At 38.5% G+C, this 16,347-nt stretch overlaps 1 protein-coding gene across 1 annotated transcript; it reads right to left on the minus strand.

Moving 5' to 3' along the window:
• Positions 1-8,561: 8,561 nt before the first annotated feature.
• Positions 8,562-16,060, minus strand: LOC126979499 (uncharacterized). The gene is made up of 4 exons (XM_050828818.1): positions 16,033-16,060; positions 15,481-15,702; positions 14,033-14,554; positions 8,562-8,575 (listed from the first exon to the last, which is right to left on the minus strand). The coding sequence occupies exons 1-4, from the start codon at positions 16,058-16,060 to the stop codon at positions 8,562-8,564; spliced, it is 786 nt and encodes a 261-aa protein (XP_050684775.1).
• Positions 16,061-16,347: the final 287 nt, after the last annotated feature.

Consider the following 16,347-nt stretch of genomic DNA (forward strand, 5'->3'; position numbering starts at 1 on the left):
TGGGGTGGACAATTTTCTGATAAGGGCTCTGGAATCTCTGTACAGGGATTCTCAAGTCTGTGTTCGTGTTAATGGTGCCTATACGGGCTGGTTTTATATCTCCAAAGGTGTCAGACAGGGTTCTGTAGCGTCGCCTTGGTTGTTCAACCTATTCATGGATAGATGCATGAATGATGTGAGAGAAATGCAATGTGGAATCAATATGGAAGGGTTGTGTGTTAAGTGCCTCTTGTACGCCGATGATCAAGTCATTTTTTCATCATCGGTAAATGAGTTGCAACAAATGATTGACTGCTTGAACGGGAGCTTTAAAGAGAGAGGTTTGAAAGTAAATGCAAGAAAGACGAAAGTGATGGTATTTGAGAAGGATGAAAGGTTGACTGAGTGTACTATCACGATTGAAGATGAAAGGGTAGAACAAGTTACAGAATTCGTATATTTGGGTAGCATGTTTACAAGAGACGGAAGATATGAAGGAGATATTGAAAGGAGAGTGACTGCGGGAAATTGTGTGAATGGAGCGCTGCATGCCTTTATAAACGGTCAGACTGTGCCAATAGAAGCGCGAATGGCTGTACATAATGGAGTGCTTGTCGCCACGTTAATGTATGGAAGTGAGAGTTGGATATGGCAGAAGAAGCATAAAAGCAGAATTAACGCAGTTGAGATGCGATCACTGCGTAGTATATGTGGTGTAAGACTGACTGATAGAATTCCGAATGCGGTAATACGAGCGCGCTGTGGTTTTAAAGAGGATGTTGTGACAAGGACTTAAAAAGGAATGCTTAAATGGTTTGGACACGTGGAGCGAATGAGTGAAGAAAGAATGACGGATCAAATATATAAGGCAAGTGTGTGTGGGCAAGTCGGTCGCGGGAGACCTCTTAGAACATTCGTCGATCAAATTGGGGACGTTTTGAGAAAAGGAGAGGTCCGAAGCACCCGCAACCGGCGAGCATGTATGAAAAGAGTAATTAATGTAGAGGAAGCGCGTGAGGTTTGTAAGGATAGAAGCAAATGGCATTCTATTGTTTCTGCCTACCCCGACGGGAACAAGGCGTGAGTATGTGTGTGTGTATGTGTATCTAAATTTTAATCCATGCGTATCGATAGGGTTGTACCTTATTATATACATTTGTACATACACAGAATAGGTAAAAAAGGGTAATGCGGGTGTACAAGCCGCGCCATCACTATGATTAAACAATCATACTTAAACCATTTAATGCGTTCACCGCTGATAGTTTTTTTTACTGCTTGTAGTTCATGTTTAGAGTGCGTCAGGAACATAGCAACGAGGAATAGTGTAGTAATAATATATATTATTACTTGATAATAAAAGCAAAACACGCCATTAAAACACTATTCATCGCAGCTACGTATATATATGTACTAATTTGTTCAGTAATTATATATATGTAAATGAATTGCTGTTCGTTAGTCTCGCTAAAACTCGAGAACGGCTAGACCGATTTGGATAATTTTGGTCTTGAATTATTTGTGGAAGTCCAGAGAAGGTGTAAAAGGCGAATAAATACGAAAATGCTGATAAATTAAATAAAAACAACAAATTTGTTTTTCCTTTGATGTGTCCATACATAATTTCTATGAGAGAATTTATTGACGCACGGTTTGACAGTTCTGTTGTGAAACAATTTCATTACGACAGCAGGGTGCATATTTTACGAAGTAATTTTTCATGTTATGATATATTATTGACAAATTCATACTAAAACATTATTTTATTTATTATATACAGAACAACGTCTGTCGGGTCAGCTGGTATACTAATAAAATTCTGAGTCAAATCTGAGTTACTGTAATCTACGAATTCAGTATGTCAAAAAGGTTGTTACACGTTAAATTCATCAGGTACACTGTGGACTTAACAAAAATATATATCGTACAATACATTGACATTAAAATTACGTTTAACTTCTTTTAAATGTATTTATAATGTTACCTGCTATGTAAAGTATTCTTACGAGTATGTTATTAACTTTTCATCAATCATCCGCAAACGGAATAATTAATAGATACTTTTGCAAATTTTTAACCGAATTCAAAAAAGGAGAGGGTTCTCAATTCGTCGGTATTTTTTTTATGTTTGTCACCTCAAAACTTTCGACTGGGTGAATCGATTTTGATAATTCTTTTATTTGAAAGCTGGTGTTTCCCGTGTGGTGCCATTGTAATTTGGTCCAAATCTGACAATGGCATCCATAAGAAAACCATTATAGACGTAAATTTTGCTATACGTTCGTATAGCAAAGTGGATGATAAATTTACGAATACCTACTCAATATCGCGCCAAATTTTATAATGTATGGATTTTTTAATTTGAAACAATTTCTTATATATATATATATATATATAAGATAAAAAATAATAAATTATTAATACTTTTATAACAATTCCGTCTCGAGCATATTTTCGATCGGTAGGACTATTTAGTCAATCCGTGTTAGTTGTAAAAAAATAGTGAATGGGCGCTTATGGTGCACTAAAAAATTTGAACTTAAAATTATTTATTATAAGTACAATATAAGAGCAAAAATTAAATCTTATTCAATATTATTATCATCATCATCATCGTTCATCACTACCCACTACTTGTATTGTACCTAATGTTGATAATTAATTCTTATTCACAAACTCTGTCGAATAGGATATCTCGTTCCTAGTCTTCTAATTTATATTTATTGTGTTCGTCGACTTTACCTACTCCAGTCATCTGTAGTAACCTTAACACTGGCATTTTGAAATAAGTTAAGCATTTTACTAGCCGTAAATAGTAGAGATGTATTTTCTGTTCGGCTGCATTACTCCGAACTCATGGAATTCAGCCCTTGTCCATCCGATGAAAAAATAAAGAGACACTTCGGATCCGGCTAACAACGGTCCGTTCATGGTCCCTATACGGCATACTGGTCCGGAGTCCCCCAAACCAGCCGAGGCTGTCAGGGAGTTGGTGTGATTCTTTCCGCTCGAATAGTAGAATGTGTGATAGAGCATGAATGTGTTAACCCAAGACTCCTCTGGATTAGGTTAAAAGTCGGACTCACTCGCTTGTTTATCCTTGAGGTCTATGCACCGACGGATCTGCGCGGAGGTGGGTCATTAAAAGCCAAAAAAGAGAGGGAGGAATTTTGGTACATCATGAGAGAGGTTTTGAATAAATGCGGAGAAAATGAACGGGTCGTGATGTTAGGGGATTTTAATGGGTGGGTTGGAGTAAAGCGTGATGGGTATGAAGGAGTTCTGGGTACGTTTGGGGACGAGAGAGTGAATGAAAATGAGAAAAGCCTGCTTGAAGTATGTTTGAAATTTTAATCTTTGCGTGGCCAACACAATGTTTAACCACAAAAAGATCCATTTGTATACAAGAGATGAGAGTGGGTCTAGAAGTATGATTGATTTTGTAATTGTGGATGAAAGACTGAGGAAGAAAGTGCCAGATGCTCGGGCATACCGCGGTGTAGGCCTCGACGTCCTGGTCATAGCCTGAATGCGTGGCCTTTTTAAACGGTGGCGACAAGCGGAGCTTACGGGTGTTTTGGACAGAGTAAAAGTGGAAAATCAACAAATAAAAGAAAGGAAAGAGGAATATGTAGAGAAACTGAAATGAAATTTTAAAAGCATAGAAGAGATAGGTGTGATTGAAGATCTGTTGAGGTATGCGGGGTAGCTAAAAGAAGGAAAGGAAGAAAGAACTATAATATGTGGATGGATAAAGACGTACAAATAGCGGTGCAAGAAAATAAGAAAGCGTGGTTGGATAACCAAATAATTCAAAAAGCAATGGATGACGAGATAAAGGAAGCAAGAACGAAGAATAGAAGATTGAAATCATCATCAGAATCAAGTTGTGTATAGAAAGAAAGAAAAACGAAAGTATGATTTTGATAGGAGGCTCACTGAAGATTTCCAGTCAAACATAAAGTTCTTCTGGAAATCCATCAAAACAGCCAGAGGAAAAACTTCTACCTCGGAGCTCAGCATAATCAGGATTCAAGATGGAAGCCATATAGGAGAAGATATTAGAGGAGAAGAATGTGTGCTAAGGAGATGGAAACAGTATTTTGAAAGTTTGTTTGAAAGAGAGGAAGTGCATGAACAACATTCGGCACCTTCTATTGAAAGTAATATAAATGTTGATGAAAGTGAGATAAGCATGGATGAAATAGTGAAAAGTATGAGATTAGGTAAGGCTGCAGGGTATGACAGGATTACCGTCGAGATGCTGAGGGCTGGACAGGGCATAGTGGCTAACCAGCTGTACCGCCTTTTCAATTTGTGCTGGCGAAATGGCGAGGAGACTGGTGCTGTAATCGTGCCATTGTATAAGGGAAAAGGGTCACGGCAGGACTGCAGAAATTACCGCGGTATAAGCCTTCTCAGCATCGTCGGTAAATTGTATGCGAAAGTGTTGATTGAGAGAGTTGTGAATGAAGCAGACGAAAAAGTATGGGACGCACAAGCGGGATTTAGAAAGGGAAAGGATGTACGGATCAGGTCTTTTCCTTGCGGTGCATAGCCGAAAAGTTTTTGGCCAAAAACCAGAAGGTTTATTGCGCGTTCGTGGATCTAGAAAAGGCCTATGATAGAGTGGTGAGGAATGAATTGTGGTCAGCATTGCCCTCGAACGGTGTGAGCAATGTCCACATACGAGTATTGCAATCTCTTTATAGAGATCCGAGTGCTTGTGTAAGGATAAACGGGGCATACACTGAATGGTTTAATATCGAAAAAGGTGTTAGACGGGATGTATAGCGTCACCGTGGCTGTTTAATCTGTTCATGAATAATTGCTTGACAGATTTAAAAGAGAATGACAGTGGGTTGAGAATGAATGAGTTACTCGTCAAATGTTTTCTCTATGCTGATGACCAAGTATTACTTGCATTTTTGGCTGAAGAGTTGCAGGAGATGGTAACTGCTATGAATGGAACTTTTGGTAGAAAGGGAATGAAGATGAATGTAAAGAAGACGAAAGTGATGGTGTTTGAAAGAGATGAGGTAGTGACAGACTGCAATATTGTGATTGGAGATGAAAAAATTGAACAGGTGAATGAGTTTGTGTATCTGGGTTCTAAGTCTACAAGAGATGGAAAGTATGAGAGTGATATTGAAAGAAGAGTGCATGCAGGAAACATGGAGAATGGAGCTTTGCACTCCTTTTTGATTAGGCAGAAGGTGTCTAATAAGGCTCGTTTTGCTGTGCATGAGGGGATGTTGGTTCCAACACTCATGTGCGGAAGTGAAAGTTGGGTATGGCAGAAGAAACATGAAAGCAGAATAAATGCAGTTTAGATGAGAGCGTTGAGAAGTATGATAGGAGTTAAAATTAGTGACAGGATAAGAAATAGTGAGATAAGGAAACGTTGTGGTCTGAAAAAAGATGTTGTGTCAAAAATTGAGAAAGGCATGCTGAGATGGTATGGACACGTCGAGAGAATGAATGAAGAACGATTGACGAAGAAAGTGTATAAGGCCAGTGTGAATGAAAGTGTTAGAAAGGGAAGACCTAGGCGGACGTTTCAAGATCAAATCAGGGACGTCTTGGAAAAAGGCCAGGTCAAGAGTACCCTAAACCGAAGAGCATGTATGAAAGGAATAATGCAAGTGGCCGAAGCGAAACAAGTATGTAAGGATCGTAGCAAGTGGAAAGAAGTGGTCTCTGCCTACCCCTACGGGGAAGAGGCGTGCTTACATGTATGTGTGTATGTGTCTAGGGCGTGTAGTATAACACTGAGTGGCGATAGTGGTTCCCATACAAATTACGCGTGATTGCCATTCTAATGTCTTTTACCTATTCTGTGGTCATCTGCATGCAATGCATGATGCAGTACTTTCATCTGCATGCAATGCATGTGCAGTACTGTCATCTGCATAGCAATGCATGTCCAAGGTAATTAATATTATATGTAGAAAAAACAGCGTAGGAGATATGGTATGTTATAGGGGCTCCTGTTTCCGCATTTAAACTAGCCAGTTACTCCAACCAGCCGAGGTCCTTCCAGAAGTTCATAACATTCCTGGGGTGTTCGCAGACTTCTTGGAGCGACCTCGTATTATTTAAGGTTTTTGCCCGATGGTTGGCCACCCCCGCACATTGAAGGATTCCATGAGTGACCGTTTCGTATTCCGCTAGTCAGCCTCTGCACTTAGACTGTCCGGTACGCCGATTGTGAAAAGGTACTTGTTTAGTGATGTGTGACCCGTTAGGCTGCCCACCATTATACGGATATCATGTTTGTTGAGGGTGATAAGTCTACGTGTCAGTTTGAGCGATAGTGCAGGTATCGCTTCTTTCTACTGTCTACAGCTTGTGACATTCATCCTTCGGGTGTTGTGTAGTTTGTTGGTGAAAGCATATCCATAAGCGTATTAGGCTGAAGGGCAGTAGCAGAAGTGGCAGTGGTTGCCTGAAGCGCTGAGTTGTAGGTATAGGATACCCTTCAGCGCTTAGTACTGCCATACTGTCAGAGGGAAAATATTTGAATTAGAACTATGCTAAAGTGGGGGAGCTGGTAATCATCTTGCATAAACTCTCGCAGCCCAAATGATCGAAGTTTCGAGAGGAGCAACTTGTGCAATATACAATGGCTAAATGGCAGGCTGAGAGATATTTTCTTGGTTCCTTATGTGCTTCAACTTCGCCTCAGCAATAACTCTTTAAGGGACCTGGAGACAAGATTGTGGTGTTTTTTTAAGTACGCTGGTGCTTTCAATCTTAAACACCACCGAATTCACCCAAGCCTGATAGAACTGTTTTCAGGTAGAGCCTATTTTGCGTTTTTAGTATTTTTTTATGATAGTAAGGAACGAGACGGGCAGGACGTTGAGCTGATCAGCTGATGGTAATGAATACGCCCTGCTTATAACACTGCAGTGCCGCTCAGGATTCTTGAGAATTTAACAGAATTGTTTGCGCTTTTAGGACTTCAACAAACCGTACTTTTAAAGCAAAAACGGCATAACGTCCTGCCAATCTATAAGTAGGGTTTAATGTTATTGAAGACTCACTTTCTTTATTAGATATAAAACTTGATAAAATATTCCATCTATCAAAAGATGCTAAGCTAAAAAATTATAAATTTGTTGAACTGTTTCAAAAAAATTTTGAAATATCAATAACCTCTCTCACTGCATTGGGTACTAGATTTAAATTATGAGCAGAACAGTGAATATATATACGGCAGTTTTTTGACGGTCATAAGTACGTAAAAGTACTCGTCACGGGTAACGTGTACATCTCTAAAAATGAATCAACATCTTTTTGTTTTAGGTTGGTTGAAATGCGTAACGATTGAACTTGTATTATAGTCCTTAGTTGTCTCACTTTGCATTTAAAGCAGAAATTATAAAAATATACTTTTCAAATAAAATAAAATACTCAGGTACAATGTAAATAAATTATTTTGAGCTCGCGGCCTCTTGGGCCGGGGCCCTCTTTGGTCGGGGGCTCGTGGCATTTTGCCAGCCCTGCCACCCTATTGTTACGCCACTGTATGAGCGTACGCTTTGTCATTGTACATGGTTCATTAATATTCAATTGTGAATTTTTTTTTATCAGTGAAAAAAAATTTCTATTGTATTTTTACAGGCTATTGGGCATGTATCGTTTCAGCAAGCATTTTAAATGAGCCACTCTCTTTTCCTCTAGAGATTAATTAAGGACATTCCGACATGTCCTCCACGCTTCGGGTCTTCTTTGATGATAGGTACTTATGCAAAAAAGTCGCAGTGGAAATCTTCATTTCTGGCAAAAGCTTGAAGAAGAGCTACATTTCGGTGAATTCTAGTTTAACACATTAATAGCCTTTTTAATTCTAACAGCAAGCGGCCGCCCCCAAATCTTTATGTTTTTCGACAGAAGATGTGTTGGTATGTATGTATCGATAGTACGAAATACGAATGACATTGAACACTAAAAACCGTGCAACTTATGCAAGGCACTTCTATCTTCTTTAACTGTAGACTTAAAGGTTAATGTAATGTAACTAATTAGTTATAAACAGAATTTATTAACTATTAATAAAAGAAATATAACTTTATAGAACACATGCATCAATTTTACGCATGATTATCTTTTATGTGCATCAATATATGATTATCTTTGTAGGGCTAAAACAAATACGTACGTTACGTGTAGTGAGTTATGTTTGTTTTCACAAACCTATAATTTGTTACTCATCGATGGTGGAACGCGTACTTGGATTGAAGCAATAGACCGATAACACATAATTATCAGGAACGTTGTATCGTTGACTTTGGTGGTGGCAGGCTGCACGAGTAAGTTACCTTACAGATATATTATTATTTCTCCTGACTCTTTTTCTATTGCTGCATGAGTGAGATGTCCTGTAGCCGCTGTATATTATGTGGGTCGCCGTATGACTTAAGGTCGGACCGCATTTGAGCGCATCTGCGCGGCGCGTCGCTTCACTCTAACTCGACTCTTCGCTCGACGGTACTTATTGTATTACAACTGCAGTAAGTGGCAGCTCGTGTCATTTCTATACCAGTTTCCGACTCAAATTCGTTGGCTTGAAATGTTTATTCAAGCCATTCTATACAAATAAATTACTAAACGAAATTCATTTGTTTGGTTTGAGCTACTAAGTAATAAGTAGGTTCTTATTAATTTTAGAGTCGGATCGCATTACCGCCGCGCTGTGCAGTGCTGCACTGCGCGGCATCTCGGCTACTATGCGTTATTACTAGAGACCGGATTATTTGCAAATGCATATTGCTTATGCTTTTGCATAGTTAAATATCATCGTCAAACTCTTATAGTTCAATGCTGTCAACATCATACACGCTGTGCTCGCGTGCATGCGACAAAGGAAATATTTGAGCTAGCCACGTGACTTCAATCATTTAATGCATAACGTGTCTGTGAGTTACGCTAGTTGTACATAGTTCATATTCCTGTATAGTATTCTTCTTTTTCTTCGTGACACTCTTAGCAGAGCGACCGTGGTCATCACGAGACACGAAGTGACATCTTTTGGGGCAGATGTGATTCGCCCCACGAGCATTCGCCAATTTTCCATGCTAGCCGACAGCCTGGTACACTCGTTCAATGGACCGCCCACAGCAGACTTAATTTGGTCGATCCATCGTATGGGCGACCTTCTCGCCCTCTGATGCCCCCTTCTTTGCCCTGCACGACAAGGCGCTCGATAAATTCACTCTCGCGCCAGGAGACGTGTCCGAAGAACTTAAGTATGCGATTCTGTACTAACACTGAATGGCAATGTTTTATGCCAAGTACTTGGTGAATTTGGTGCAACACTCGGTGTAGAGTGTGCTACAGTGGAAACGTAGACCTACGTTGTCAAACAAATGAATCCACACAACTAAAATGCACCGCTTTGTCGTGCCCAGCTAGCGCATCAATGGCACACCGGCTTTACGTTGTGCGTTAGTGATGTGTGTGGTAGATACGTTTTGTGTTTGTACACGTCCGATAAGTTCCTACCGTTGTCTAATTGTGGAGTGACGAATAAACTTTAGTCGATTTATGTGCCTTGGATGTAGTGTTTACAATATTTGAAAGCCATCTTAACCATTAGTGTCCATCCTACACAATTTTAATCTGTCAAATTTTGACGAAGGTTATCATAATCTTTTTGACTTTTTAGTTTACCAAAGAAAGTTATGCCAGCATTATCACCATCAACGATGAAGAATAATGGGGTTTTGCGTGCGGTGATGATCATCGCACGTGGGTTAGGTTTGTGCCCTCTCCAGCTGTCTCCCGACCTTGCCGTCTCCAAGGGTTTCACATTGTATGGGTATTTGGTAATACTCCCTGTGGTAGGTAAGTGTATTGCGGGAACATCGAACTGACAGTGAGACGCTGTCCTTATAAAAAAGATCTTTTCCTAAACTGGATGTTGGTTTCTTTAACTTAGTAACACTATACGTACAGACGTGACAGTACGTGAGATTTATCTCAGTTAAGGCGCGTTCTGTCTAGAATTGTAAACGCTATAACCAACCCAAAAATATAAGTGTTCACCATGTGGCTTTGCTGGAAATTTGGCATTTATTTTACTGACTTTCTTTTGTTGAATTGAATAATTGTTCGGTTTAAGTTTTAGAAAAGTACTAATTCTCTTTAATTCTATAAAGAAATAATGTTTTTATAGCTGTAAATTCGGAGATTTTTGACTCCAAAGTTTCTGTTTGGGAAGCAAATTCCAAAGTTTTTATTGGATATGTAAAATTATATATACACATTCTTTTCGGTTCAGAATTTTCTCTAAGTCCTTCTTCGTGTACTGTATTTTTTGCGTCGGAATATTTTCATTGCGTAATGTCACACGTTATGTAATAACCGACTCTAAGAAATCAATTTTTGTGGATATTGACATATGATCACGCCTTAACGTCTGAGCAAAATCTTAGTACACTCTATAGATCTCAGCCTATAGACACATTTTTTTATATATTTATTTTATCAAAATACACACCATCATTACAGAGTATCCAATACGATAGAGGTACATACAATTCACTTTACATTTTTACATACTTAAAGTTTATAACATATTAATATAAATAACGCTACTCTCGTGAATTCATACCCGAGTAACTAAAGATCTCAGCCGAAGTGTGAATACTATTGTGTATTACTTATTAGCACAGTATAACTAAGTGTACTGCGTAACGAATGTAGACTTGTGGCGATAGAGTGTCTCCACTAACATAGCGCACTGGTACTTATATAAATTAAGAGGATCGTATTGAACATCAACCGTAAATTTTTATATTCTTAAAACCTCAAACAAAAATTTATATCTATAAGTACCTACATAGAATATGAAAAAATTTTTTTTCTTTCAAAACTAATATGTAGATACTAAACACATCAATTTCAGCAGGATTTTTAAATTTACATTTTTTTATCAAGGTATAAAAACAATCAGAATGACTATTTTTTTTAAATTTATGTCATTGTTTATTGAATTTAATTAAGTGGCAGTGGTGCAATGGTTAAGCAAACAAAAACTACAAAATTCATCACATAGATAATTGCGATTGATTGCTCAGTGCCGCGTGCTCATCTACGTCTATGAAACGAAATTGAATTTTAGTTTTGAGACCTCTTAACGTTGACGTATGTAACAAATGTACAGAAAATTAGGAATGTGCTCTGGAAGATCAAAATTTATTTAACGAAAAATGTCTGTCTGAATGAATACCACTGGACAGGCAGTTCCATAATATGTTTGACAGCAAATTTTTTGTGACTATTTGGAGCGCCACTCACGAGAACTAATTTTGACGTATAATACAAATGGCTGGGAAGGAACGTACAATACTCTGAAGTATTTTTGCATTTTGAATTAATTTCGTTCATTTTAAAAAAGTACACATTTTTTTGTAAATAGTTTCCCACCATCTATCGATGTTTGCTGAGGTCGTCATCACTAGTTTTGGTACCGCAGACTCTCGCTACATGGCCAATAGCGCCAAAATGGCGAATATCAAACAGACACAAAAGCACTTTGACAGCCGCCAGTCCGGTGGTATATAGTAGAGGGTAGTGGTCAGAGGTTAAACGACTTCGTGGTGGTCAGATAGACTGTATGACTGCCGTGGCTGAGTATAAACATTATGTGTGAAATCAATATTTTATTGCGATAGATTATATTATGAACACTATAAGTTTCGAACAAAGAATGCAAGGACCTATTTCATCACGTGGGTACGCAACATCTGATCGATAGAAATTTTCAATGCTACTTGATTTTCAACTTAAACCGATAGTCGGTTCTTTTGTGGTTGGACAACATTTTATCGTAAAAATCTAAATTATCTCTAATCTCTAAATTGAAATTATCGCAAATAGTCACCTCTATCACGTGCTAACGGGAATACGTCAAAAAACCATTAATCCTGTTGATAGATTTTGTGTCCACCGTAGCTGCGAACTGAGTTCGACTAAAAATAATTCTTATAAGCGGCAGCAAAGATGTCTACTTATTGAAAAGTGACTGAACTAATGTACTTTTTATTATGTGGTTGTTCGTCGAAGAAAGTTGCTTTGCATCGACACTGCGAATGGGCGTGGTATTATGATGGTTGAATGCAATGCGGTGTTGAAACTCGGCAACAGTCTTCCATATTATCATCAATATATTAATAAATACATATTTTGTAGCATGTTTTACCATATTTGTGATGGTGAAGCAGCTAACTACGATGTTACCTGCATCCAACACAATGTTATATATGTCGTACACGATGTTATTTCGTTTGCTGAGTTTCGTCTTTTTTGGATTGATGATCACCGTGGCCATAGCGAGCGCCCCGCGCCGCATGACCAGCTGGTTGCGCTGTCTACGCGGACTGGGCCAGGTGAGAAACACATGCTCTCGGTTTTTGATGATGACGATGATTGATATTCTCGCTAAGATCTGTATTCCGAATGTGATAAAAAGGGGAAAGTGTGAACAAGGGAGAGTAATACATACATAATATCATAGATAATACACTCTTTTGCAAAAAAATGGGCACATTGGTAAATAACCTGTTTCACTGGCATCTTCATATTATTCCATTACTCTAAGTAGCTTGTACGATCGTAATACTTATATAAATAAGCAAAAAGTAGTTTCTGTCACTACATTTCGATGGAATTAATGAAAAATGATCCTAGAGTCTGAACAGCTAGTTGCGTATCTGTTCATTAACGGCCGTTTTCAATAACCTATCTATCCTTAGTTTAACTTACGGATACATTGCTTTTAATTGCGTTTAATGACAAGATCTTATCTATCCATAGTTATGTCCAATATAGGTATAGTCTTATGCTATCTGTCAATAGGTTATTGAAATGTAAGTAAGTGTAAAATGACAGATATGTCTACTTCTAGTAAGTTAATCTAAGGATAGATAGCTTATTGAAAACGGCCGTTAGTAAAAAAGTAGAATAAGAGTTAAGTTTTTTTAATCATAAAAATAAAAAGTCACACTCCCACTGCGCAGCAATCACATTCCTTAGCTCCCTGATGTTTTGCGGAGCTGACTACACCAATCTTCCTCTTCGTGTTAGAACATCTCAAATGTGCTCTATGGAATTGAGGTCGGGATTTCGAGCTGGCCAATGTAAACGACGATTCACTACCTCTTAATTATGCGCTTCCACATCCTAGAACGGTGAGCGCGAGCATTGTCGTCCGTAAAAATCAATTTTTCTCCAAGAACCGCTAAAGCGGTTTGTACGTAAAGAATTAGGGTTCATACGCACTATGCGGTTACCCGCAATGCGGCTAGCCGTCCGGCTGACCGCAGGATGCGGTTGCGAATGCGGCCAGCCGGATCGCGGGCAGCCGCAACCGCAACGTGCGGTTGAAGAACCGTTGCGATTTGCGGTCATGTCGATCCATTTCAAAGATGGACGCGGACGAAGTTGCAGCTATTTGCTACATTTACACACGTTACGTAAAGAAGAAAAAACAAAGAAAGAAGTACTGGGTGCATCCTTATTTGCAAACACGGGATGAGAGCAAGCATTTTGCAATATTTTTCGAAGAACTAAAAAAATATGAAGATAAGTTTTTCGGATTTACTAGAATGAGCATAAAAACGTTTGAAGAATTATTGAACATTCTAAAAACATTTATAACGAAGCAAGACACACAATTTCGCAATAGTATTAAACCGGAAGCAAAGTTAATAATAGTGCTACGGTAAGTAAAATACATATTTATAATTCAATTTTTATTCAAATAATGAAGGTAAGTACACATTTCAAACATCATCGTCAGTGATGGAATTAAAAAGTTCCAGATAATCACTATCCTGAGATTTTTCGCTTTGAGTAGAAATTGGCGATTGTGCATTCGTCGGACTCCTCACAATTTCTTGAGACGTGTCTCGTCCAAACTCCGAAGACTGCACAGGCTGCATGTAGACATTACTTCCTGAATACTGTGCCGTTTGATATCCATGATGGGTATTCCCTCGTCCAACCTCCGAGAAGTTCGTACGGTGAGAATAGGGACTGTTACCAGAATAATGTGACGTTTGATATCCCCGGTAAGAATTAGGTCTTGGATAATCAATGTTAGAATAATTGAAAATTTGCGCATCTTTAATTACCTTTAAAATATCTAATTTACTTTGCATTTGCATATGTTCTGGATTTTTTTTAAATTCTTTTACTAGAGACAAGAAAAACAGGCGATCCTCGTCATCTTCAACACTCTTTCTTTCTAAATTTCTATTCAAGGCCCCGACTAACTCTGTACAGATAAGATCATCACTATTATTTTTCTTGCTTCTCTTTGGTGCCCATGAAGTATTTGATGGAAGTGTTTCTTCATTTTGCGTAGCTGTGTTACCATCTTCATTTTCTGTAGTTACATTGCCCGTTGTGCTATTGACAGTTACAGTATCTTTTAAAAATAACAAACTGTCGTAGAAAACATATGAAGTCTTTTTTTTTGATGATCCGCTCTTAGTCTCTTTCGCTTTATGGGCCTTCACAAAACAGTCGCGAATATTTCTCCATTTTTTTTGAATACTCAAACCTAAAAAAAAACATTGTTTCAGATATTTGGCGTCAGGCTGTTCATTCGCAGAATTGCATTATATGTTTAAGATTGGAATTAGTACTATCGCCGAAATAGTTCGAGAAGTATGTGCAGCTATATGGTTTTGCTTAAAAAATATATGCCTACCACAACCAACCAAAGATATGTGGCTTCAAATTGCAAATGGTTTCTCTACTAGAGCACATTTTCCGAACTGTATAGGTGCTTGTGACGGAAAACATATTAGAATTATAGCACCTAACAATAGTGGATCAATGTGCTTCAATTATAAAGGATATTTTTCTTTGGTATTGCTAGCAATTTGTGACAGCAGCTACAAATTTGTGATGATTGATGTTGGAGCATATGGAAGATTCGGTGACTCAGCAATATTTCAAAACTCAAACTTTTATAAAAAAATTCAAGAGAACCGCTTGAACATTCTTGAATCAGCACCTATTTCAGGAAACAATGCAACTTGTTTTCCCTTCGTATTTGTAGGAGATGAGGCATTTGCTTTAAGTACGAGTATGATGCGCCCTTATCCGAGAAATAATTTAAATATTACAAAAAGAACATTCAATTATAGACTGTGTGTGGCTAGATGTAACGACATTGAATGTACTTTTGGCATACTTGCGAATAAGTGGCGCATTTTTCACAGACCAATTAATCACACATCGATTTAGTTAGTGATATTATTAAATCTGCTTGCATTTTACACAACTTTGTAAGAGACAGAGACGGATATTCTTTTAGAGACTCATTAAGTAATCCATTAACTGAAACTATTACTCGAGATAACGTGCGAAGAAACAATAGAACTGCTTTCGGATATCGAGAATTATTTGCAGAATATTTTATGCATGAAGGGAGGGTAGAATGGCAGGATAATTACATTTAAATAAAATTTTGATAATTACCTAGATTTTGTTTTTCCTCCTTTGTCAATTCCGTACCGTGATAAATATGCACTAACTCTTCCCATGCTCTTTGTTTTAATATTCTATCAGAATACTCTGGTAATTTGGTGTTCCAAATTGCTGGCCGACTCTGGATTTCGATGATAAATTTTTCGGTATCGAATTCCATTTTACCAGACGTAACCACGTGCACACACTCACTCAATGGCGGGCAGCCGCAGACTGAGCCCCACAGTGCGTATAGCAACCGTCCGGGTAGCCGTCACTCGGGCCGCAGCCCTCCGAGCGACCGGAGCGGTCTGCGGGTAGCCGCATCGCAGTGCGCATAGAAATGAATATTACGTACATATTTGTGCTTGCGGTCAGCCGCACGGCTAGCCGCATTGCGGGTAACCGCATAGTGCCTATGAACCCTTAGGACTTTTGATATGTATCGGTGTGCATTCAAAGTGCCGTTTTCTATGAAGACTAACTCCATACGGTCCAATATATTAATCGCTGCCCAAAACATAACTGACGCTTCACCATAAGGAGTTATTTCTACAAACAAACTTCTGCGAGACGTTTCCCTTGCCTTCATCGTACTTGCCCAGTACGACTAACGGCCGTTTCCAATATACTATCTACAGATAGAGATAAATTACTACCTTCTACTGTCAGTAATTAGCCGTCCATAAGCTGAAGCTTTCTCAATATACCCGATAAGTCATTCTTATCGCCTTATAGGTATTGGGACGCATGAATTGCAATTTCCATACAAACTTCTATCGCTGGTAAGCTATACGTCGTCCCATTGACAGACAGCGTGTACGGATAAGGTAAGTTACCGTCGATAAGTTTACTGGGACAGAAAAGTCAACGATAGTT

The sequence above is a fragment of the Leptidea sinapis genome, chromosome 1 (genome assembly GCF_905404315.1).
Source record: "Leptidea sinapis chromosome 1, ilLepSina1.1, whole genome shotgun sequence".
Classification (NCBI taxonomy): domain Eukaryota; kingdom Metazoa; phylum Arthropoda; class Insecta; order Lepidoptera; family Pieridae; genus Leptidea; species Leptidea sinapis.

Excerpts from the sequence above, each read along its gene's own strand:
- LOC126979499 (XM_050828818.1), bottom strand. The coding sequence starts at position 16,060 with ATGAAGGCAAGGGAAACGTCTCGCAGAA. Across the intron at positions 15,703-16,032 it reads AAGGGAAACGTCTCGCAGAA|TCTGCGGCTGCCCGCCATTG; the intron begins GTTTGTTTGTAG and ends TGTGGGGCTCAG. Across the intron at positions 14,555-15,480 it reads GGAGGAAAAACAAAATCTAG|GTTTGAGTATTCAAAAAAAA; the intron begins GTAATTATCAAA and ends GTTTTTTTTTAG.